The 25,561-nt window shown below is 42.5% G+C and overlaps 1 protein-coding gene across 4 annotated transcripts in view; it reads left to right on the forward strand.

The window, feature by feature from the left end:
* The window catches only part of CBX5 (chromobox 5), a 42,128-nt gene extending 20,764 nt beyond the window's left edge, over positions 1–21,364 (forward strand). For 3 of the 4 annotated variants that reach the window (XM_032291892.1, XM_032291910.1, XM_032291919.1), the window contains exons 2-5: positions 1,044–1,222; positions 9,553–9,739; positions 15,293–15,393; positions 18,698–19,604. In XM_032291892.1, coding sequence (XP_032147783.1) covers positions 1,086–1,222; positions 9,553–9,739; positions 15,293–15,393; positions 18,698–18,848 — 576 coding nt within the window. In that variant the 5' untranslated portion in view covers positions 1,044–1,085 and the 3' untranslated portion in view covers positions 18,849–19,604. Of the gene's footprint in view, positions 1–1,043; positions 1,223–9,552; positions 9,740–15,292; positions 15,394–18,697 lie in introns of all 4 variants that reach the window. The other variant, XM_032291902.1, reaches the window with a different exon arrangement.
* Positions 21,365–25,561: the final 4,197 nt, after the last annotated feature.

Genomic DNA, 25,561 nt, shown 5'->3' on the forward strand with positions numbered 1-25,561 from the left:
AGCTAAGGAAACAGTTTCTGCTACTCTATAATCCGGACTGTAGGCACCATTTAACATGGTTAAAGAAAAATTCTTAAAAATGATTATGGAACAACAACATGAGAATTTTTAAAACTAGATTCTCTGTTGAGTACCCCCTGGTGTGCATATTTCTGAGCTTAACTCAATTTCCATTTGTGTTTTCTTGCTTCAGCTTTCCTTGGGCCTATGAATGGTTTCTCTGTATTTTGAGGAGGCTCCATGTTGATGCTGAGTCTGGGGCCAGACTTCTTTTTCCTCCTCCTCTTCTTTGGCCCTGAGTCAACTTCAGTTAGGAGGAGAGGTACCTTCTTAACTATTTGGGTTAGTTACATCTTGGGAATTACTGAACAATCTAGTGAGTAATTTTGAATTTTAGGACTAAAAATTTTTCTCTCCTCCCTGCCTCCCTCCCATCCCCAAACTAGCTTGCTAAAAAGGAAGCTTAGTGTGTTTGAGATGTCAGCCTTGCTCTTATGAGCTGATGGATGCTCTGAAGGGACAAGCTCAATTTGTTTAAGGGAAATGTACCGAGTCACTGAAAATGTGGTGAAAGATGTCTGAGCAAGCCTTTTTTTGTGCTTCTAAGAGACTGGGCAAGATGCTCAGAGCACAGAAAACTTATATTTTAGTGGCTTTCGTTTTTTTCACTTTTATAAAGACCCTTATTCATCTTGGAGGGGAAGGTTTAGTTCTATCTTGCTTCATTTAAGTGAAGATTGTCCACATTTCTGTTTAAGTTCCTGGCCAGGAATAACATACCACACTACTGGTCTTTTGGAATCTGAAATAAAAGAGTTAGACAGTTATGCCTTCTAATAATTTTGGTCTCTTTAGTCGTTGAGGAAGTGAAGACTCATTGATTTCTAAATTAAATTCTTAGGACTCATCTGTAGAATGATTTGAGACTCAAGAGCAGGGCACATGGCAACTTGGTGTTATCCCCTTTTCATCCCATCAGGAAGAGACAGAAAGTTTTTAACTCCTCACATGGATTCTAACCATTTTGTCCTTTGCCTTTGCAGGAGCCCGGTGGCCTTAGTCTTTCAGGTGGAACGGTGTGCGACATGGGAAAGAAAACCAAGCGGACAGCTGACAGTTCTTCTTCAGAGGATGAGGAGGAGTATGTTGTGGAGAAGGTGCTAGACAGACGCGTGGTTAAGGGACAAGTGGAATATCTACTGAAGTGGAAAGGCTTTTCTGAGTAAGTTCCTTTTTTTTCCCAGGCTTTGGGAAAAAAAGAGACAGACACCTTTTGGTTTACTTCCTTAGGAATCACAACTATCTTTGTTTTTTTCTTCCCCCTCCTGCACTCTTCCTGAGTTAGAAGACACAGCAATAAACAAAACAAAATCTCCCCCCTTGTGGAGCTTCTGTTCTAATGATACTGCTTTTGAAAGTCAGTATAATGAATTGGTTAGAAGCACAGATTCAGGAGCCAGATTGCCTGGGTCTAGATTCTAACTCCACTACTTATGATACAAACTGGATAGCCTTGGCTAATTTCCTTAATCATTTTATCTCCTCAGTGAATTAAAGACAAGTAGTAATGCTTACAGGTATTGATCGACTTACGACCTATGCAACTTACGACCATTCCACTTTACGACCACAATCACTAGCCACGACTGCTCCGTGTGTGGCAGCACAAACATTGCCCAGCTGGGCGTACAACAGTGCGGACCAGCTTCTGGCAGCACTACCATCTCCGCGTGCACATAGCCTACTCAACTTACGACAAAATCGTGTTACGACCGGTCTGTCGGAACCAATCGTGGTCGTAAGTTGAGCACTAGCTGTATAAGGCCAGATGCGGTGGCTCACGCTCTAATCCCAGCACTTTGGGAGATTGAGCTGGGGGGATCACCTGAGGTTAGGAGTTCGAGAACAGCTTGGTCAACATAGCAAAACCCCATCTAACTAAAAATACAAAAAATGAGCTAGGCTGAGGCAGGAGAATGGCTTGAACCCAGGAGGTGGAGGTTCCAGTGAGCCAAGATTGCACCACTGCACTCCAGCCTGGGTGACTGTTTTTAGTAGAGGCAGGGTGTCACCATGTTGCCCAGGCTGGTCTTGAACTTCCAGGCTCAAGCGAGCCACGTGCCTCTCGGCCTCCCAAAGTGCTGAGATTACAGGTGTGAGCCACCGCACCCAGCCGTGAAAATACTATTTCAGCATTAATACAAAAGTTATTAATGAGATGTGTGTGTGTGTGCGCGTGCGCACACGCGCGCGCTAACACTTGAAAATCTGGGATATATTTTACACTTTACAGTGCATCTCCATTCAAACTTAGCTGCATTTCAAATAGGCACATGTGGCTAGTGGTTACCATATTGGATGGCACAGCTCTGCCATATAGGAACTAAATACACTAAATGATACAGTGGTTTACCAATACTTTTGGATAAAGGTTATTTGTCAGGAACCTTTGAAACATACTGGAGGTTATTTTATTACATGAATAAAGGCTTCTTATCTGGAGAATTAATGGTATTGTAGGTGGGATCGTTCATGCATTGCAGGATCCTTAGCGTCTCTAGCACCCAGAATGCAAGTATGGGTAGCGCAACAATCAGAAGATGCCCTTCTTGTTTCTAGAGAGGAGTGGTATCACAGCTTCCACTAGAGATGAGAACTGTTGAGTTTGAGAGACCCCTAGAGCACTAACAGATAGGAACTAAAGTAACACCTGAAGATTTTGAAGATGTTTATTGGGCCTATTGAATCACCACTGGAAATACTTGGATGTTTGAAAGATACTTGAAACTCTTTCTCTGCCATTGAGCTACTGGTACCTTACCATAGATAAAAGGAGGAAAGACAAGGTTTGGAGTAGACAAGTTAACATTGGTCCTTACTTTTTCAGAAATGCCCTTGATTTCATAAAAGACTGGAACAAATCGGCATTGTCTATAACTAAATGTGCTAGACAGTGATCAGATTCTACCTCTTGTGTTCTCTTTGATTCTCATAAAAGCATTCAGAGTCAGGCATGGTAGTGTATACCTGTAGTCCCAGCTACTAGGGAGGTTGAGGTGGGAGGATTGCTTGAGTCCAGGAGTTCTGGGCTGTGGTACACTAAATCGATCAGGTGTCTGCATTAAGTTTGGCATCAATATAGTGACCTCCCAGGAGTGAGGAACCACCAGGTTGCCTAAGGAGGGGTGAACCAGAGCAGGTCAAAACTCCTAACCATTAGTGGGATCATGCCTGTGAATAGCCACTGCACTCCAGCCTGGTTAACATAGCAAGACTTTGCCTCTTCAAAAACTGTAATTATTTTTTAAATTTATCACCCATTTTTCTTTTTCTTTTTTTTAAGGACGGGGTTTCACCATATTAGTCAGGCTGGTCTTGAACTCCTGACCTCAGATGATCCACCCACCTCAGCCTCCCAAAGTGCTGGGATTACAGGCATGAGCCACCACACCCGGCCTACATTTTTATTTTTAAAATAGAGATGGGGTCTCACTGTGTTACCCAGGCTGGTCTCGGACTCTTGGGCTCAAGGCCTGCCTCAGCCTCTCGAAGTGCTGCGATTATAAGCATCAATCATCGTGACTGGCCAACCCAGGCCCTTTTTAAATACCATGTTGTCTTCTGGGTGAAACTGGTTGAAGTAGAAGCAGCAGTACCAAAGTGTTAGGAAAAGGGATAATCCCATTATAGAACTGGCTTTCCTTGCTATCAACATAGGAAATTAAATAATAGCAACAATAGTAAAAACAAAACCTTATAATTTGTAGTTGCCATATAATAAATTTTGCTGTGTTGTGTGCTGTTTAATATAAAACCTAACCCCAGTTCTGCCTAAAATTAACTAATTCTCTATAAAACCTACCTTATCTATTCTCCCCACATTCTCAGCAAAGTTCTCAGGCATCCCAAAACTCTTATTTCTCCTGCTGGCCAGCTGCAAGGTCACAGGGCAAGATAACCCCAAAAATGTACAGTGAGTTTCTCAAAATGCTGTTTTCTTTTTTTTTTTTTTTTTTTGAGACGGAGTTTCGCTCTTGTTACCCAGGCTGGAGGGCAATGGCGCGATCTCGGCTCACCGCAACCTCCGCCTCCTGGGTTCAGGCAATTCTCCTGCCTCAGCCTCCTGAGTAGCTGGGATTACAGGCACACGCCACCATGCCCAGCTGATTTTTTGTATTTTTAGTAGAGACGGGGTTTCACCATGTTGACCAGGATGGTCTCGATCTCTTGACCTCGTGATCCACCCGCCTCGGCCTCCCAAAGTGCTGGGATTACAGGCTTGAGCCACCGCCCCCGGCCAAAATGCTGTTATCAAATGTAACGTACATCACAAAACATGTTGCAAATTAACTGTTCTTTGTTCTAACATGTGTAAATCTGTTAGCTGCTATGTCATCCTAAATGTATAAAAATACCCCATTTTCTTTCTCTGGGGCTCAAACTTAAAATACTAATCCTCTAATCCAGTAGCCACTGTAATAAAATCCTCCTGTTTAACCCCATTGGTCTCTCCAGTCTCCTATATATACTGTAACAAACAGACTCTTCCCAACCTCAAAGTCTGTTTGGCTTGTGTAATAGTCTTGGTACACCTTTTGATACTGCTATGTTAATTTCCTCTGGGATGGTAAACTGTATGGTCTGTGGGTTTTGGGGGAAGGTTACTGTGTGAAGAATTTTTTCTTTTTTTTTTTTTTTTTTTTTTTTTTGAGACGGAGTCTTGCTCTGTTGCCCAGGCTAGAGTGCAGTAGTGTGATCTCGACTCACTGCAACCTCTGCCTCTTGGGTTCAAGCAATTCTCCTGCCTCAGCCTCCCAAGTAGCGGGGATTATAGATGTCTGCTACTGCACCCAACTAATTTTTTTGTGATTTTTAGTAGAGACAGAGTTTCATCATCTTGGCCAGGCTGATCTTGAACTCACGATCTCATGATCTGCCCATCTTGGCTTCCCAAAGTGCTGGGATTACCGCGCCCAGCTGTTTCTTTTCCTTTATTTTATTTTTTATTCTTTTTTTTTTTTTAGAGACGGGATTTCACCATACTGGTCAGGCTGGTCTTGAATGCCTGACCTCGTGATCCACCTGCCTTGGCCTCCCAAAGTGCTGGGATTACAGGCATGAGCCACCGTGCCTCGTTTTCTTTTTTTGAGACAAGGGTTTTGCTCTTGTTGGCCAGGTTGGTGTGCAGTGGCAAAATCTCGGCTCACTGCAACCTCCTCCCTCCCGGGTTCAAACGATTCTCCTACCTCAGCCTCTGGAGTAGATGGGATTACAGGTGCCCACCACCACACCTGTCTAATTTTTGTATTTTTAGTAGAGGTGGGGTTTCACCCCTTTGGCCAGGCTGGTCTTGAACTCCTGACCTCAAGTGATCCAGCTGCCTCTACCTCCCCAAGTGCTGGGATGAGAGGAGTAAGATGAGGAATTATATTTTCTGCTGAGAGAAGGGATATAAAGGAGAAGCTTTCCCATATTAGCTCAAATGATTTAGAAATAAATTTTGTCTCAATATTCCTTTTGTAGAAAGTTGTTTAGGTCAAGAGTAAGTAGCTCAGATTTTTCTATTATTCTGCTTCCTGTTTGAGTCAGGTTATTATGGGATGTGTTCAGATCATTTCCATCTAAAGAAACCTTATTTAAAATAAACAAAGGCTGGGCGCGGTGGCTCACATCTGTAATCCCAGCAATTCAGAAGGCTGAGGTGGGCGGATCACTTGAGGTCAGGAGTTCGAGACCAGCCTGGCCAATATGGTGAAACCCCATCTCTAGTAAAAGTACAAAAATCAGCTGGGCGGTGGTGGCAGGTGCCTGTAATCCCAGCTACCCAGGAGGCTGAGGCAGGAGAATCAGTTGAACCCAGGAGGTGGAGGTTGCAGTAAGCCAAAATCACACCATTGCACTCAAGCCTGGGCAGCAAGAGCAGAGCTCTGTCTCTAAATAAATAAATAAATAAAACAAATAAAATTCCCAAGACGGGATGGGTGTGGTAGCTCATTCCTGTAACACCAGCACTTTGGGAGGCCAAGGCAGGAGGATCGCCTGAGCCCAGGAGTTCGAGATCAGCCTAGACAAGATAGTGAGATCCATCTCTACAAAAAAAAAAGTTGCCAGGTGTGGTGGTGCACTCCTGCCGTCCCAGCTACTTGGGAGGCTGAGGCAGGAGGATCACTTGAGCCTGGGAGGTCAAGGCTGCAGTGAGTCATGATCATGCCCCTGCATTCCAGACTGGGTGACAAGGTGAGACCTTGTTTCAAAAAAAAGAGTGACATATTTAAGATAATATAAACTGGGGGTCCATAATTTATTATTAAATTGTTCTTTTCAGGATTTGCACAAATGATTTTATGTGTGATATCATGCAGTTTTTGCTACTTCGAAACCAGAATTCAATTTTTTTTTTTTTTTTTTTTTTTTAATGAGATGGAGTCTTGCTCTGTTGCCCGGGTTGGAGTGCAATGGCGAGATCTTGGCTCACTGCAACCTCCGCCTCCCGGGTTCAAGCAGTTCTCCTGCCTCAGCCTCCTGAGTAACTGGGACTACAGATGCCTACCACAACGTCTGACTAACTTTTGTATTTTTAGTAGGGATTGGATTTCACCATATTGGCCAGGCTGGTCTCAAACTCCTGACCTTGTGATCCGCCTGCCTTGGGCTCCCAAAGTCCTGGGATTACAGGCGTGAGCCACCTCGCCTGGCCAAAATTTGGGTTATTTAAAAAAATATTTTTTGGTATTTTTTATTTTTTACTTATTTATTTTTTTGAGACGGAGTCTTGCTCTGTTGCCCAGGCTGGAGTGCAGTGGTATAATCTCTGTTCGCTGCAACCTCTGCCTCCCAAGTTCAAGTGATTCTCCTGCCTCGCCTTCCAAGTAGCTGGGACTATGGGCACATGCCACCACCCCCTGCTAATTTTTTATATTTTTAGTAGAGATGGGGTTTCACCATGTTAGCCAGGATGGTCTCCATTTCCTGATCTTGTGATCTGCCCATTTTGGCCTCCCAAAGTGCTGGGATTACAGGTGTGAGCCACGATGCCTGCCCTTTTTATATTTTTTGAGACGGAGTCTTGCTTTGTTGCCCAGGATGGAGTGCTGGTGTGATCTCAGCTCACTGCAACCTCTGCCTCTTGGGTTCAAGTGAGCCTCCTGCCTCAGCCTCCTGAGTAGCTGGGACTACAGGTGCGCACCACTAGTCCTGGCTAATTTTTGTATTTTTAGTAGAAATGGGGTTTCATTACGTTAGCCAGGCTGGTCTCAAACTCCTGACCTCAGGTGAACTGCCCACCTTGGTCTCCCAAAGTGCTGGGATTATAGGCATGAGCCACCTTGCCTAGCCAGCAAATTTGTTTTGTTTTGGTTTGTTTTGTTTTGAGATGAAGTCTTGCTCTGTCACCGGGACTGGAGTGCAGTGGTGCAATCTCAGTTCACTACATCCTCTGCCTCCCAGGTTCAAGCGATTCTCCTGCCTCAGCCTATCTGGTAGCTGGGATTACAGGCGTGCAGCACCACACCTAGATAATTTTGGTATTTTTAGTAGAGACAGGGTTCATCAGGTTGGCCAGGTTGGTCCGGAACTCATGACCTCAGGTGATTCACCTGCTTCAGCCTTCCAAAGTGCTGGGATTACAGGCATGAGCCACTGTGTCCAGCCGAAATTTGAGTTTTTAAACAGCTTATTTGAGGTTTAATTTAAACACCTTAAAATTCACCCACTGAAATTGTACAGTTCAAGCTGGGTGTATTGGCTCACACCTGTAATCCCAGCACGTTGGGTGGCTGAGGCAGGCAAATCACTTGAGGTCAGGAGTTCGAGACCAGCCCGGTCAATACGGTAAAATCCCGTCTCTACTAAAAATACAAAAATTGGTGGCACATGCCTGCAATCCCAATTACTGGGGAGGCTGAGACCGAAGAATCGCTTGAACCCTGGAGACGGAGGTTGTAGTGAGCCAATATCATGCCACTGCACTCCAGCCTGGCGACAGAGTGAGACTGTCTCAAAAACAAAAAAATTGTACAATTCAGTTTCTTTTTTTTTTTTTTTTTTTGAGGCAGTGTCTCGCTCTGTTACCAGGAGTACAGTGGTACGATAAAGTTCACTGCAGCCTCAACCTCCTGGGCTCAAGAGATCTTCTCATTTTAGCCTCCCAAGTAGCTGGGACTACAGGTGTAAGCCACCACACCTGGGTAATTTTAAAATTTTTTGTGGAGACGGAGTCTTGGTATGTTGCTTAGGCTGGTCTTGAATTTGTAGACTCAAATGATCTGTTCACCTTGGCCTCCCAAAGTGCTGAGATTACAGGCGTGAGCCACTGTGCCCAGCTCAATTAAATGATTTTTTTTTTTTTTTGAGGTGGAGTCTGTCTCTGTTGCCCAGACTGGAATGCAGTGCCGTAATCTTGGCTCACTACGACCAACCTCAGCAGGTTCAAGCAGTTTTCAGAATGCCCTAGCTCCCAAGTAGCTCAGACTACAGGCGTGTGCCACCAAGCCCAGCTAATTTTTGTATTTTTAGTGGAGACCACGCTGGTCTCAAACTCCAGAGCGCCTCCCAAAGTGCTGGGATTACAGGCATTAGCCACTGTGCCTGGCCCCAATTAAATAATTTTTAGTAAATTTATAGAGCTGTGCAGCCATCACTGTGATCGAGTTTTAGAACATTCTCATGTTCCCCAAAATTCTCTTGATTCTTGTTTTTTGGGAATTACAACTCCCACCCTCAGCCCCAGGCAATCAATGATCTGCTATTTATTTTTTATTTTTTATTTTTTTTGAGGCAGAGCCTGGCTTTTTCACCCAGGCTGGAGTGCAGTGGTGCAGTCTTGGTTCTCTGCAACCTTCCCTTCCCAAGCTCAAGCGATTCTCCTGCCTCAGGATCCTGAGTAGCTGGGACTACAGCTATGCACCACCACACCCAGCTAATTTTTGTATTTTTAGTACAGATGAGGTTTCTTTGTGTTGGCCAGGCTGGTCTCGAACTCCTGACCTCAAGTGATCTGCCTGCCTCCGCCTCTCAGAGTGTTGAGATTATAGGCATGAGCCACCACGCTTGGCTAATCTGCTTTCTATCTCTCTAAATTTCTTTCCCAGACATTTCATATAAATGGAATTAGACGATATATGGTGTCTGTGTCTTTTTTCTTTCACTTAGTATAATGTTTTTGGGGTTCTTCCAAGTTGTAGCATGTTTTAAGTATTTTGTTTTTTTGTTCAATAATATTCCTTTGTATGGATATACCACATTTTGTTTTTCCATGTCACCATCTGTTGCTGAATATTTGAATTTGTTTTCTGTTTTTGGCTATTAAAAAGCTGCTGTAAACGATTGTTTTCTGTTTTTGGCTATTAAAAAGCTGCTGTAAACGATTGTGTATAAGTCTGTGTGGGCATTTTTAAAAAAATTTTTCTAGAAATCTAGGATCAAATTTGTTAGCTTCTTTAAAGCATAAGGTTTCTCTCTCCTTTTTGTCTGAATGTCCTCTTTGAAATAAGACATTGGATTTTTTTCCTCATTCTTTACCCCTTTTTTTATTTTCCCATTTTTCTTGCCCAGGGAGCACAATACTTGGGAACCTGAGAAAAACTTGGATTGCCCTGAGCTAATTTCTGAGTTTATGAAAAAGTATAAGAAGATGAAGGAGGGTGAAAATAACAAACCCAGGGAGAAGTCAGAAAGTAACAAAAGGAAATCCAATTTCTCAAACAGTGCTGATGATATCAAATCTAAAAAAAAGAGAGAGGTAAGCTTCCTTTCCCGTTTTCCCCACAAACTATCCTTTTGTCACCAAAATAATAATAAATAAAAATATCATATTTTGGTTATTTCTGTTGTAAGGATGGACCTATAAGGTAAATTGTTGAACAAAAGAGCTTCAGGGAGGTATGTTGATTATAGCTCCCTCTCCTGGCTGAGTGAGAAATGTAGTTTGTGGCCACTGAATTGTATTAAGTTGGCAAAATTAAATATTTGTAAAACATTAAATCACTCTTCTGCCTTCTCCATAAATAGAAGACTTGGTCATCTTAAAGAAGAAGTATCATTGGTGAGTTTTTTAAGAATAGAAAGGGGCTTTGAAGTGTTTGCCACTTTCTTTTTTCATGTTCCAATAGTCCTTGTTTTTAATCCTTGATAATCTTTTTTTGCAGTGAAAATCATAATGTACTATTAATGATTTTATTTATTTATTTATTTATTTATTTATTTATTTTTTATTTTTTTATTTTTGAGATGGAGTTTCGCTCTTGTTACCCAGGCTGGAGTGCAATGGCGCGATCTCGGCTCACCGCAACCTCCGCCTCCTGGGTTCAGGCAATTCTCCTGCCCCAGCCTCCTGAGTCGCTGGGATTACAGGCACGCGCCACCATGCCCAGCTAATTTTTTGTAGTTTTAGTAGAGACGGGGTTTCACCATGTTGACCAGGATGGTCTCGATCTCTTGACCTCGTGATCCACCCGCCTCGGCCTCCCACAGTGCTGGGATTACAGGCTTGAGCCACCGCGCCCGGCCTATTTATTTATTTTGAGACAGAGTCTCAGTCTGTCACCCAGGCTAGAGGGTAATGGTGTGATCTCTGCTCACTGCAACCTCCACCTCTCGGGTTCAAGCAATTCTTCTGCCTCAGCCTCCCGGGTAGCTGGGACTACAGGCGCATGCCACCATGCCCAGCTAATTTTTTTTTTTTTTTTTGTATTTTTAGTAGAGACAGGGCTTCACCATGTTGGCCAGGATGGTCTCGATCTCTTGACCTCGTGATCCTCCTGCCTCGGCCTCCCAAAGTGCTAGGATTACAGGCTTGAGCCACCGTGCCTGCCCTTTGTTTGTTTGTTTGTTTGTTTTTTTGAGAGGAGTTTCGCTCTTGTTACCCAGGCTGGAGTGCAATGGCGCGATCTCGGCTCACTGCAACCTCCGCCTCCTGGGTTCAGGCAGTTCACCTGCCTCAGCCCCCTGAGTAGCTGGGATTACAGGCACGCGCCACCATGCCAAGCTGATTTTTTGTATTTTTAGTAGAGACGCGGTTTCACCACGTTGACCAGGATGGTCTTGATCTCTTGACCTCGTGATCCACCCGCCTCGGCCTCCCAAAGTGCTGGAATTACAGGCCTGAGCCACCGCGCCCGGCCTTTGTTTGTATTTTTAGTAGAGACGGGCTATTATCATGTCAGCCAGAATGGTCTTGATCTCCTGCCTGGGCCTCCCAAAGTGCTGGGATTATAGGCGTGAGTCACCACGCCTGGCTGATTTTATTTATTTATTTTTTTGAGATGGAGTCTGTCATTCAGGCTGGAGTGCAATGGCGCAATCATGGCTTACTGCAACCTCCACCTCCTGGGTTCAAATGATTCTCTTGTCTCAGCCTTCTGAGTAGTTGAGATTACAGGCGTGTGCCACCACACCCAGCTAATTTTTGTATTTGTATTTTTATTCTTTCTTTATTTGAGATGGAATTTCACTCTCGTTGCCCAGGCTGGGGTGCAATGACGCGATCTCAGCTCACCACAACCTCTGCCTCCTGGCTTTAAGCAATTCTCCTGCCTCAGTCTTCCTGAGAGGCTGGGATTATAGGCATGTCCCATCATGCCTGGCTAATTTTGTATTTTTAGTAGAGATGGGGTTTCTCCATGTTGGTCAGGGTGATCTCAAACTCCCAACCTCAGGTGATCCTCCCACCTGAGCCTCCCAAAGTGCTGGGATTAACAGGTTTGAGCCAATGCACCTGGCTCAATTAATAATTTTAAAGTGAACAGTTCAATAGCATTTATATTCTCTTCATCTATTATTTCTACATACTTGGAGTTAAAATTAATTTTTGTCTTTTGAATCTTCTTCAGTTTGGGAAGTATATTTATGACATTTTGGTTTGATTTAGTTGCTTTAATCCTTCTGCTCTTTAGCTCTCAAGCAACTGGCATTATTAGCACTGTAATTGTCTGTCTCTTTTTTCAACTGTGTGTGGGCGCATAAATATACACACTTTACCACCTCCTCCTGCCCCCCACCCAGCTTCTATTCCTTTTATTTATTTCAAGGTTATGAAGCGTTTTGTGGTGAAGCCTGTATCATAAACTTTACGATTAATAAAAGCATAAGTCTACTTCTGAATCTTCCAGCATCTCTGCCACAAGCATCCCTATTTATCTTCATTCTACTTACATATCTAACTTTCTAGAGTATTAGTTCTCAACCCTGGCTATACATTATACTCACCTGGACGGTGCTTTAAAAAAAAAAAAAAATTATCCACTGCCTAAGATGTACCCCAGACCCAGTAAAATTACAATCAAATTAAATTAATTAATTAATTAATTTATTTTGAGACAGAGTCTTGCTTTGTCGCCCAGGCTGGAGTGCAGTGGTGTGATCTCAGCTCACTGCAGCCTCCACCTCCTGGGTTCAAGCGATTCTCCTGCCTCAGCCTCCCAAGTAGTGGGGACTACAAGCATGTGCCAGCCACCATGCCCGGCTAATTTTTTGTATTTTTAGTAGAGATGGGCTTTCCCCATGTTAGCCAGGATGGTCTTGATCTCCTGACCTTGTGATCTGCCTGCCTTGGCCTCCCAAAGTGCTGGGATTACAGGAGTGAGCCATCGTGACCAACCTCTGTCCTTTTTAAAAATGAGCAGCTCGAATTATCTGGCTTAGAGTCACTGGCCAGTGCAGAGTTTTGTTCCTAGGCCAGGTTCTGAAGCTGCCGACCTTGAAAACAACCCCCACATTTCCCTTAGATCATAATGTTCATCTGGGGCCCCTGAGAGCATTCTAGCAGTACTGGTTGCTGTCAGGTAGACAGTTGGGAAGATAGGTGATTGTATGTTTTAAAGGTACAGGAGGAGATTGCGTTTCTTTCTTAAGACCACTGCAGAAGAAATTTAGTCTGCATTATGCCTGATTTAAGATTACTGCCTGTATAATGATTTTAGCATTTTCTTCGCTGAGGCGCCTTTTCAGCAGTTTGAACATTTTTCTTCCATTTGTCCCCGTTTCCCTCCCTGTATAGCAAACTGTTTTCAGCTGTCAGCTATGATTTACAACTTAGTCCATGTGCCAGCATTCCAGCTGTGAGCAGCTGTGTGCACATCTGGGAACTTCTTCCCCTTAAGCGCCCCCCAAAGAGGCTATGTTTTTAAAAGTCAGTATATTTCAATGATTCATGCATGGAATTTCCTTCCTATTGTGGATTTTGGTATCTTTGGGGACCACCCAGACCCCAAATGCTTTCTGTGTCTCAGAGGAAAGCAAGGTGAACATCATCAGATCAAAAAGATTTTACTATAAGAATCATCACTAGAGATTTAGCTCATTTGGGCATCTCTAAATCTTTTTTTGTGTTGCCATTGGAGAGGCTAACATTATCTTCCATAATAAAGTTTTTAAAAATTACCTAGCTTGGGCTGGGTACGGTGGCTCACACCTGTAATCCCAGCACTGTGGGAGGCAAAGGCGGGTGGATCATTTGAGGCCAGGAGTTTGAGACTAGCCTAGTCAACATGGTGAAACCCTGTCTCTGCTAAAAATATAAAAATTATCCAGGCATGGCCAGGTGCAGTGGCTCACACCTGTAATTTCAGCACTTTAGGAGACCAAGGCAGGCAGATCACCTGAGGCCAGGAGTTTGAGACCAGGCTGGCCAACATGGTGAGACCCTGTCTTTACTAAAGATGCAATAACTAGCCAGGTGCAGTAGCGCGTGCCTGTAATTCCAGCTACTTGGGAGGCTGAGGAAGGAGAATCACTTTAATCTAGGAGGTGGAGGTTGCAGTGAGCTGTGATTGTGCCATTGCACTCCAGCCTGGACAACAGAGGGAGAGTCTGTCTCAAAAAAAAAAAATTACCTGGCTTGCATAAAATTTTGCTTTTTAGCTCTCATCAGTGTTACTACATCTGGATTAGAACCTGTGCTCCTTGTCTAGACTGTATTACTGAATTTAGAACAAGTTTCAATACTCATCTCATGAATTATCAGATTTTTTTTCTGGCTGGGCACCGTGGCTCATGCTTATAATCCCAGCACTTTGGGAGGCCAAGACAGGCAGATCACGAGGTCAAGAGATCAAGACCATCCTGCCCAACATGGTGAAACCCTGTCTCTGCTAAAACTACAAAAATTAGCTGGGTGTGGTGGCACACGCTTATAATCCCAGCTACTTGGGAGGCTGAGGCAGGAGAACCACTTGAACCCAGGAGGCAAAGGTTGCTGTGAGCTGAGATTGCGCCATTGTATACCCCAGCCTTGGCGACAGAGTGAGACTCCGTCTCAAAAAAAAATAATAATAAATAAAGATTTTTTTTCTTTCTTACTTTAAGAGACAGGCTCTCACTATGTTGCCCACCATGAAGCATAGTGACATGATGTAGCTCACTGCAGCCTTGAACTCCTGGACTCAGGGGATCCTCCCACTTCAGCCTCTTGAATAGAGGTAGCACACTTCAGGTGTGCACCACTGTGCCCAGCTAATTTTTACAATTTTTTTTTGTAGAGACAGTTGTCCATGCTGGTCTCCAACTCCTAGTCTCAAGCAGTCCTCCTACCTCAGCCTCCCAAAGTGCTGGGATTACAGGCCTGAGGCACTGTACCAGGGCAGTTTTTTCTTTTTGTTTTTTTTTGTTTGTTTTTGTTTTTGATTACAGTCCAGTTCTGCCCTCTAATGCTAACAGTCATCTACATCTAGAGGGGATAGGCACTGACCAGGGCCTTCTCTCTAATCAAGCACATAGGCATTGGTGTTTGTGATCTCTGAAATTTGCCATTTAGTAGTATTGGCTTTGCATAATTCGTACCTCTGTTCTTTGATAAATATAGGTGACTGTGAAATATATTAAAATTATTGGTTAGTGTTAAGGTAAACTAAAAGTCTAAAAAAATAAAGATTGAGAGAGGTAGAATATTTGAAGTTTGTAAAATGAAAAGGTTTAGTTAGGGTAAACATAGTCTTTATCATTTCAGGAGCTTATTTAACAATATTAAGGATATTCTGAGTGAGTGGGATTAGAGGAGTTCCTAGATGTTGACTTCAGAGTATCTTACGGAACATTAGAGACTTTTAGGGTTCACCTCCAATCTTCTGAAGGAATTCCAGGAAAGATAACATCTTACAAAAATATCTCTTGGCATCACTGTCACTTCATTGTCACTGTCAGTACTTAGTACTGTTATTAAGTTCTAAAAATTTTTCCGAATTGGCGACAGAAATGGTATCAGGTGATATTAACTATATTGTGTTTTGTTGAGCCTAGAAATAGGGAGTTTCTTTTCTCTTTCCACAAGCTGTAACCTTTCTTCATCTTCTATTTATAGCAGAGCAATGATATTGCTCGGGGCTTTGAGAGAGGACTGGAACCAGAAAAGATCATTGGGGCGACAGATTCCTGTGGTGATTTAATGTTCCTAATGAAATGGTGAGAAAGGTTTGGCTTCACTTTACAATTGTGTTTCTTTGCCAGTCACTTGAATTTGTGTGGAAGATTAAGTGGCAAGACTGCGTATTCCCAGACCATGAATTTTGAATGTCAGATATCCTTAACCAATTATTGGTATTAAATGGGAATTATGGTTCAGAATGGATTTAAGACATTCTCAAGCTTTGTTATTAAGCCAAATTATAGTAGCCTACTATCAGAAAAAAGGTAAATTTGAGGTAGAAAATATATAAGGGCCGGGCAAAGTGGCTTATGCCTGTAATCCCAACACTTTGGGGGCCAAGGCAGGCAGATCACTTGAGGTCAGGAGTTTAAGGCCAGCCTGGCCAACATGGTGAACCCCCATTTCTAATAAAAATACAAAAAATTAGCTGGGTGTGGTGGCGCATGCCTGTAGTCCCCGCTACTTGGGAGGCTGAGGAAGGAGAATTGCTTGAACCTGGGAGGCAGAGGTTGCAGTGAGCTGAGATCGAGCCACTACACTCCCACATGGGCACAGAGTGAGACTCCATCTCAAAGAAAGAAAACATCAACATGACATAACCATTTGTTTACACAGTTCTGAATTATTTACTGTAAGACCATGGGCCTGTGACCCTGGACTAGGAATCAAAATGAGACTTTCTGCCATCACTGAGGGCCAAACCTACTGAATAATGTCTAAAAGAGAAAAATAATCTCAACAAAAAGCATTAAAGCTAATACTGGCCAAAGCACAAGTTATTTCATCCAGTAGAGACCGAATGGCTCTTAAATGAAAGGGAAGTAGTTCCTCTCAATGTGATTTCTTTTTTTCTTTTTTTTTGAGGCGGAATCTCACTCTGTTGTCTGGAGTGTAGTGGCATGATCTTGGCTCACTGCAACCTCCTCCTTCCAGGTTCAAGTGATTGTCCTGCCTCAACCTCCCAAGTATCTGGGATTACAGGTGCCTGCTACTATGCCTGGCTACTTTTTATATTTTTAGTAGAGATGGGGTTTTGCCATGTTGGTCAGGCTGCTCTCGAACTCCTGACCTTAAGCAGTCTGCCCGCCCCGGCCTCCCAAAATGCTAGGATTACAGACGTGAGCCACTGCACTGAGCCCTCAATTTGATTACTTAAAGATGCTCAATTTGATTTCTTAGAAACAGAGTGATTTATGGTATGGCCCTCACTGTTTCCAAGTATTCTGGGTTTGTGATACATAGAAGGTTTGTGCTGCATTGCCACTAAAGAAATATGTTACCTTAAAAGTTACCTTAAAAGTATAATTGGGCGGGTGCAGTGGCTCACACCTGTAATCCCAGCACTTTGGGAAGCCGAGGCAGGCAGATCACCTGAGGTCAGGAGTTCTAGACCAGGCTGACCAATATTGTGAAACCCTGTCTCTACTAAAAATACAAAAATTAGCTTGGCATGGTGGTGGGTGCCTGTAGTTCCAGCTACTCGGGAGGCGGAGACAGGAGAATTGCTTGAACCCAGGAGGCGAGGATTACAGTGAGCTGAGATGGCGCCACTGCACTTAAAAAAAAAAAAACAAAGCTGTATAATCAAAGGCTTATTATTTTATCTGATGAGAGTGCTGCTGGTAAGTTACCCAGAAGCCTATGTTTGAAGAATTGCTATATTCTGTCAGAAATAAGGAGCTGTATGGACTGCTTGTTTTGTTTTGTTTTTGAGACAGTCTTGCTTTATGACTTAGGCTGGATTGCAGTGGCACCATCTCGGCTCACTACAGCCTTCTTCTCCCAGGTGTTCAAGTGGTTCTCATCCCTCAGCCACCCAAGTAGCTGATTATAGACATGTGCCACGACATCTGGCTAATTTTTGTATTTTTAGTAGAGATGGGGTTTTACCATATTGGCCAGGCTGGTCTCGAGCTCCTGACCTCAAGCAGTCCTCCTGCCTCGGCATCCCAAAGTGCTGGGATTACAGGCCTGGACTGCTTTTTAAAAATTTTATTTTAGACAGGGTCTCACTCTGTCACCCAGGCTGGAGTACAGTGGTGTGATCACAGCTCACTGCACCCTTGACTTCCGGAATTCAAGTTATCCTCCTACACCAGTCTCCTGAGTAGCTGGGACTACAGGTGCATGCCACCATGGCCTGCTAATTTTTTGAAAAAATTTTTGAAGACACTAGGTCCTTCTTTGTTGCCCTGGGCTCAAGTGTTTCTCCCACCTCAGCCTCCCAGAGTGCTGGGATTATAGGTATGAGGCACTGTGTCTAGACTGGACTGCTTTTTCTTACTCAGCCATATGTGTTACTTATGATTTACATATCATTAATTGGCTTTTTCCACCATAGTCCAAATTTGAGTATCTGCTCCAACAAGGTGGTAATTTCCCTTGTCCTCATATCAGGATAATTTAATTTTATTTATTATTATTTATTTATTTATTTTGAGACTGGGTCTTGCCCTGTTGCCCAGGCTGGAGTTTAGTGGTTCAATCTCAGCTCACTGCAACCTCCACCTCCCAAGCCCAAGTGATCCTCCCACTTCAGCCTCCCAAGCAGCTGGGACCACAAGCATGCACTACCATGCCTAGCTGATTTTTGTATGTTTTGTAGAGATGGGTTTCGCCATGTTGCCCGGGCTTGTCTTGAACTCCTGGGCTCAAGCGATCCACTTGCCTCAGCCTCCCAATATGTTGGGATTACAGGCATGAACTACTGCACCTGGCCTTCTCAGGATAATTTAATTTTTTTCTTGATTTGTAATCATGCCTAAGGAACCATGTGGCTAGATTTTTTTTGTTATACTTGGTAGTAAAGGCTGTAACTGAGATAATTGAAATTTGTAGCTAAAGTTTTATTTGCTTGTTCCAATCTATGGTTCTGACCAGAGGGGTAATGAGTATTTAAAAGGCCACAAAGTGAGGAGGGTTAAGACCTCTTCACTTAGATGATCTGGAAACTGGATTGACCAACCTGTGCATAATTGACTTACGTGTAATCAATACAGTTGAATGTAGGTTTGATTGGGTTCACTCACATGCTCCTATTCACAAATAAAAATTATGGAAGCAGATTAATATCATTTATTCAGCTTTTTAAACTGAGCCTACCATGTTTTACATCTAAATTCTACTTGCAGACATCTGTTTCTGTATAATAGGATTAATATATTAATCCATTTACATAAATTTCTTCTTGAAGATATTGAAAGGGTCCTTTTCACCTTGAAGTCAAAGTGAGGAGGAAATCAAGACACCTAAGTCCGTATAATGACATAAACTTATGTCTGGACAGATTCTTTCATTCTTACTTCCTCTCCTTTTAAGTAGCATATTCTTTCTTTCCAGGAAAGACACAGATGAAGCTGACCTGGTTCTTGCAAAAGAAGCTAATGTGAAATGTCCACAAATTGTGATAGCATTTTATGAAGAGAGACTGACATGGCACGCATATCCTGAGGATGCAGAAAACAAAGAGAAAGAAACGGCAAAGAGCTAAAGGAGGGGGTGGTCTCTGTCATTTCTCTTTGTACATAATACATTCACCTTCCTGCCTCCTCTCCCTTCTACCCACCCCTTTCTATCCTAAACACATCCATAAAAAATGTGCTTATCACTGTGCTCCACAGGAGAAATGTTGGTATTGGTTTCTTGTAACATAACTGATGGTCTGATTAATGATAAGTGTCTCTCTGTGAAGACCAGGCATTTACATAATGTGTGTAATACCCACAATTTTTTTTTCCTTTGCCCTGATCTCTTCCTTCTGCTCCCCTGCGACCTCAAGATGAGTTTAACTTTTTATCACCTTAGAGTCTTGATCTTTTCAGGGTTGGTTGCTTTTTAGGTTGGGGGATTTTGTTACAATAATGTTGAATTTTGGTTTCTTTCTTGCTTTGGTTCTTAGAACATGTTGCTGACTAGCTGGCCTTTGTTTTGACATGTTGAGATGGAAAGGATGTTGCCCATCTTTTAAAAAGCCAATAGCAACTGCCTACCTGTTGGGGCTTTTCCCAACCTTGTTCAGCTCTACCCAGGAGAATACAGGGTTTCTGGTGTGGTCTTCTGGGCCACCCTCTGTTGTTCATCCTCACTTACGCTCCCAGAGTTACTCCATCCTTTGGAAGATTTGAAATTTTACACTGAGATTTGTCAAGGCACTCTTTTTAGCCCCAGGACTTTCGGTCTTGCTTTTAGCACACCCCGCTTCTGCTTCTGTAAAGTGATGTCAATTTGTGAAAAAATGACAAGATTATTAACTGTGGAGATTTTTAGCTATAGTACATGAGGATGATGGGGTAGGGTACAATTGTCTTCATTACCACACATGGTATGTATGTATTATTTCGTTCCATTCCTCATATTTAGACTGTATATTTATGTGGGTGTGAGTGATTGCCTGGTGCTTGCTTGTGCCAAGGTGCTAGGCACCCTCCAACCCTGCCAACTTTTGTGGCCTCCCAAAGCATTCCCGTTACCAAAGAGGCTTCAAACCTGACCCTCACTTCTCAGTGGACCTGAGTTTCCCTTCTATGCCATTATTTTCAGTGGGGAAGTTTTGGAGGTGAGCTGTTGGCTGCAATATCAGTTTTAAATATTCATAGCAGTTATAAGTCTCCTACTTTCTTGGCTGCTGGATTTACCACCAAGAGTCCACAAAATGTTAATGCTCTTCCCTTTTTCTCAAACTTACAGTTGTATCTTATTTTTTTAAATGCATTTTCATGGCCAGGCACAGTGGCTCCCACCTGTAATCCCAGCACTTTGGCAGGCTGAGGCAGGAGAATTGCTTGAAGCAGGAGTTTGAGACCAGCTTGGGCAATGTAGTGAGACCCCTGTCTCTAAAAAATATAAATAAATAAAAATAATGGCATGTTCATGAAAGACTATCACCTTGGAAAGTGACAGGCTGTGGCATTAGCATGTTGACGCAATCTTCTCTCTTTACTCAGTGAAATATTCCCCTTTGGTTTCTTCCTGTGTTGCTGTTATATTGAGAAATTTTTCTGATCATATTCTTCTGCCTTTGTCCCCCAAGAAGTGCCCTACTTTATCCTTTTCTTCTTATAGTTGAGGAGGGCTAGAGAATCACAAGTAAAAGTAGGGAAATAGCAGGGTTTTGAGGATCCTTGTCCCAGCCCCAAAGCTGAGGAAATAAGAATAAATGCTTGAAATAGCCTTAATTCTAGAGTTCACCAGCCATGAGGCTGCTTTTCTTGTTGCTTTTGATTTTTAAAACATACAGCTGTCTGGCCAGGAGCATCCACCATTTCTGGATTATTCAGAGTAATGAGGGGAATGGATGGATAGCTTCAGTCCACAGATGAACCAAATAATATGCAAATCATATACCCATTCATGGCATTTGTTAACATTGCTTCCCTGCTCAGCTGCTGATTGAATTCTATGTGCTTATATAAATTATGTCAAAAATTATACTGCACAATTGAGATGACAGCTGTTGCTGCAGTGACATGACAGACTGGAACAATGAAGCTTTTGGTTTAAGTCAGCCAGGAAAATCCTTCTGAATGGTAATGTGATTGGGCAAGAGCTCATAAACCATACCTCAAGTGGGTGGGAGTTTTATCTCTATATTCCTTCACTCTCTGAAGGAATTAAAGGCCTAGATCAAGTGCTGGATAATTGACAATTGTTTGTACTTAATTTCATCAGCATCTGAAAGAAGGAAAGGATGGTCAGAAAACAGATTTATCGTAAATGTAGCCAAGGATATCAATTAGGGTAGACAGGAATAGGACAAAAATAGGCCAGAGCTTCTGAGGAGGTGATTTGGGTCTCTCGATTTGCAGAAAATGACAGCCTATCCAAGTGGCCCAGTGTATGCCTCGCAGGAGTAGTGGGCATGTAAACTGCAGCAACTATGTTTTTAAAACCAAAAATCTAGTATGTGGACAAAGAACATGACAATATTTGGTGCTGAGATTGGTTCTGAGAAACGTGGGGCACATGGCTGCTGCGGTTATAGGTAATATTTAAGACATTCATACAAACCTGATACTCTTTTACCAAAATGTCCCCAGTATCATCTGCTACTTATCTCTTTAATAGACTTCACTCTTTTTGTCTTTGGTTTATGTACTGAGTGCAGCCGAAACAACCTCTTCTTGCCTACCTGCAGCTGGTTTTGTAGGAATGTAGGGAGCCAGAGGCTAGTACTGATTTCAGTCCTTAGCACAAAGGAAGTCAGATGCCTGCTTCCAGCATTTGTTAGTGTTTAGTAGATATTCTTGCCCTAGGAGAATTACAGCCTCAAACAGAAACCTGTTTTGTGGAACTTTCTCCCCTCAGAAGAGTTAAGAGCTAAGCACTGAAACACCTAGGTCTCACATGCTAAAGGTATATTTTTCCTGTGTTTAGTCCTCTTTCAAGACGTCTTTCTAATCCTTTCAGTAATCAACATTAAAAGATCTCCCTTTCTTCAGAGTTTATAGCATAGCTTTGCCCAGTAGAGTCTACCAACGAACAGCTTAGCAGCTCTTTGATCCCTGGGCCGGGCAGATGGCCTTCAAGTTAAGATCAAATGCTGGGAAAAGCAGCCTAGATGGGAGCACCCGTTTTAAACCTGGAGAGAACCATAATGTTTTCTTCTTTAGATAACAATTCAGTTTCCTACCCAGTACTAAAATTTTAATTGTCTTTCAGACAATATAATTTTCATTTAAAATTGGAACATACTATCTTCATGCCCTTTTTTTTTTTTTTTCTTTGAGACAGAGTCTCACTCTTGCCCAGGCTGGAGTGCAGTGGCGTGATCTCTGCCTCCCAGGGGTTCAAGCAATTCTCCTGCCTCAGCCTCCTGAATAGCTGGGATTAACAGGTGCACGCCACCACACCTGGCTAATTTTTCTATTTTTAGTAGAAAGGGGGTTTCACCATGTTGGTCAGACTGGTCTCAAACTCCTGACTTTGTGATCTGCCCGCCTTGGCCTCCCAAAGTTCTGGGATTACAGGTGTGAGTCACAGCGCCCAGCCTTATATCTTCATGCTTTCTAAGCTAAATCTTGATTTATATTTCACTCCTCAGTAGATCCTACAGGAGAAGCTATATAGGATCCAGATTCAAATGTAACAGTGTTGTCTTCTACTTTTTTAGTTATGTTTTTTATCAACTCCTGCTGCCTCTTCAAATAAGGATATTTCTCAGGAGACTCTTGGGGACATGTCCATTTACTGTGTCCATTTACTGTATTTTTTCCTTTTTGATCTGTAGCCCCAGTTAAATGGCTGACATCTTTCTGTGGTTGATTCTTCGAGGTACTCTCAGAATCCCAATGTTATTCTCTATCTTCCTCTAGTCTTGATCCTAATGCAGATATCACCTCTATTAATTTTTTTTTTTTTTTTTTGAGACACAATCTCGCTCTGTCACCAGGCTGGAGTACAGTGGCGCAATCTCAGGTCACTGCACCCTCTGCCTCCCAGGTTGAAGTGATTTTCCTGCCTTAGCCTCCCAAGTAGCTGGGACTATAGGTGCATACCACCACACCCAGCTAATTTTTGTATTTTTGGTAGAGATGGGGTTTCACTATGTTGACCAGGATGGTCTCGATCTCCTGACTTCGTGATCCACCCGCCTCGGCCTCCCAAAGTGATGGGATTACAGGCGTGACCCACCACACCCGGCCACCTCTTGATTTTTGAGCACAAAAATAAAATTGTCATAATTTGTTTGCTGTCATGGAGCACTTTCAGTAATAAAATTTTTTTTATTCCAGTTGCCAGCTTTGTTGCCCCCTCCTTTGTAAGACCAGACATTGCTAAAGACGTGAGGGATGGTTTCAGAAGAGGGTCAGGTGATGGAAAGGCAGGATGAGAAAAGCCTTGGACTTGTATGTTTGAGAAGGCTTTCAACCACATCTTCACACTATCAGAATTCCTGTCCTCAAAACAAGGTTCTGTTTTTTGTTCTCACAATGCCATATTTGCTTCTAAATTTTTCCTGAATTGCTGAGAAGCAGTCATTAGCTCTGGTAAGCTTGGTTTGGGGACATCATTGGTATAAAAATCGAAGTCTTCATTTGATGTAGGCCATGAATCATCAATAACTGGTTGCTGGAAAGCTTGATTAACTCCCATCCACTGAGTTGCTATTTGGAGAAGGATTTTGGGGTATCTTTTCTTCTTTATAGTCTGCAATTAGTTGATGATTGCTTTCTAGTTTATCAACTGCATTTATATTTGCTTTTCTCTTTACTAAAAACCCATTTGCTGTTTTGTTTTCCCCACTTACAGCAAGTAACAGTGGTCTGAGGTTATCCTTGTTTTGCTTTGAGGTTTGCCATGTGTGAAAGCAGTTTTCCTGCTATTGATATATTCTCATTATAGACAGAATAGTGGAAAACAGTGTTGCCATGGACAACAATCCAGTTTTAGTCTGCTCTGGGGAGCATTTGGACCTGTGGTGCTCCTAACACTTAAAAGTCTAGATGGTCCTTGACTGTCCCCCAGCCACACTGTATACTGCTTTGTAATTCTACTTTGTGTCGTTAATGAAGGGTTGGTCCTATCCTGGTAACTTAGGCAGTTATTATTCTTAACTCTTTGTTCCTGTTATGTAGCCACCCTGCAGTCCATTTTCCCTATGTTCAGGCCAAATCACAGGGCATTGGGGAAGGTTTCTGGGATTTTCATATTGAGATTTTATTGAATCTGTAGTTTACCCTAGCTTTCCTAAGGTGTAGTGAAGAGTTAGAGGGATCTGTGTTAGGCTTGGGGAGCAATTGTCTGTACCTTAAAGGTTCAATTTTGAGGGCATAAAATGCTACTCTGCAATGTCATGAGAACCCCATTAGATTTAAAATGAGGAAATAATGTCTCACAGTTTCCTCATTTCCTCATAAAGGGAAAACTCACTTTGCACCTAATCCTTTAACCCATCCTTTTGGTTGAGATCTATGCTTTTATAATCAGACCACCAAGCATGCCTGTGGCAAGGCAGAGTGAGAACAGGTCTGGAGCCAGTATATCATAGTTTCATGCTACCTTTACCTACTAATAAAAATTATGTTTTCAAAAATAGGTGTTACTAGCCTTACACCCAAAAACATGCTCTGAATTAGATGCCCCTCTCACCCAATTTTTATTAAGCTTTCTAAATTTCAGCCACATTGCTGTACATCAATGTTGGTTTTATTCAACAGACATTTTTTGGCCTGAGGATACAAAGTTCAAAAAGAGGCCATCCCTGCCCTCAACTTTGGTACTGGTGTGTGATGAACTGACCATTAATGGTTAAGTGCTTACAAGCTGTGTTTCTGTTTAAAAAAATAGCTTGGCTTAATAAAAGCTACAAATCAATACACATTTCTGACTTGAGGGCAGAGACAGACTGGCTGATGTATAGTTTGTAGCCCTAGAGAAAGAAGTTGACATTAATTTTGGTTTTTATGTGGAAAAGACCTATAACCTTGGGTGAAGTGAGCCAGCTGGCCATAGAACACAAGGGCTTGTTTTACTCCAGGAAATAAATATAGCTGGGGGTTGGAAATAGTGTTATTACTGATAGAGAAAAAACAGGTGAGTTGGGATTGAGAACTGATTTTCATCCCTGGTTTAGACTCTTGGCCAAAGTAGTGGTAGAGTTAATCTTAGCTTGTGGAAAGCATTAGCTATATCGCAGATTCAGTTGTGTTACATTATTGTGGGTTCTATAACAACATATTCCTCATGGACGTTTTATCAGAGTTGCTTAACCTTTTTCAATTTCTCATTTTGGAGGAATGAACATGAGGCTGCCTTTAAGCCTAAAACCAGGGACATGCTTTCCAATGACAAGAGATTTGCTAAAAAGAAGGTTTGGAGCACATCTGTGAATACCTGAGCATCTACTCAGAGCAGTGCAGTTTTACTCAATACTGCAAGAGAGGATGATTTCTAAGCAGAGAATTGTGTCACTTATGTGGAAACTTCTCCCAGAAATACATGTACCTTGTGTATTAAATCTGAATCTCAGATTTAATTATTAAAGCTTACCTAGGTTAAGAAATGGTCTGATCATAAGTATGTTCTTGATTCTGACCCATGTGACCACAAGAAAAAGATACTGAGTTCTGCCTGGATAATTGAAAGTTGACTAACTTTGGAAGTCAGATTTCCCAGGAATTAGAGTAACGGTTCTGGAAAGCTAAAGCATGAGGTTTTTTAGATAGTTTCATGAAAACAGTTCTGGTTTATTTTTGCTTGTGCTGA

The sequence above is a fragment of the Sapajus apella genome, unplaced genomic scaffold, assembly GCF_009761245.1.
Source record: "Sapajus apella isolate SASKATOON/1434 unplaced genomic scaffold, GSC_monkey_1.0 scaffold2, whole genome shotgun sequence".
In the NCBI taxonomy this organism is placed as follows: domain Eukaryota; kingdom Metazoa; phylum Chordata; class Mammalia; order Primates; family Cebidae; genus Sapajus; species Sapajus apella.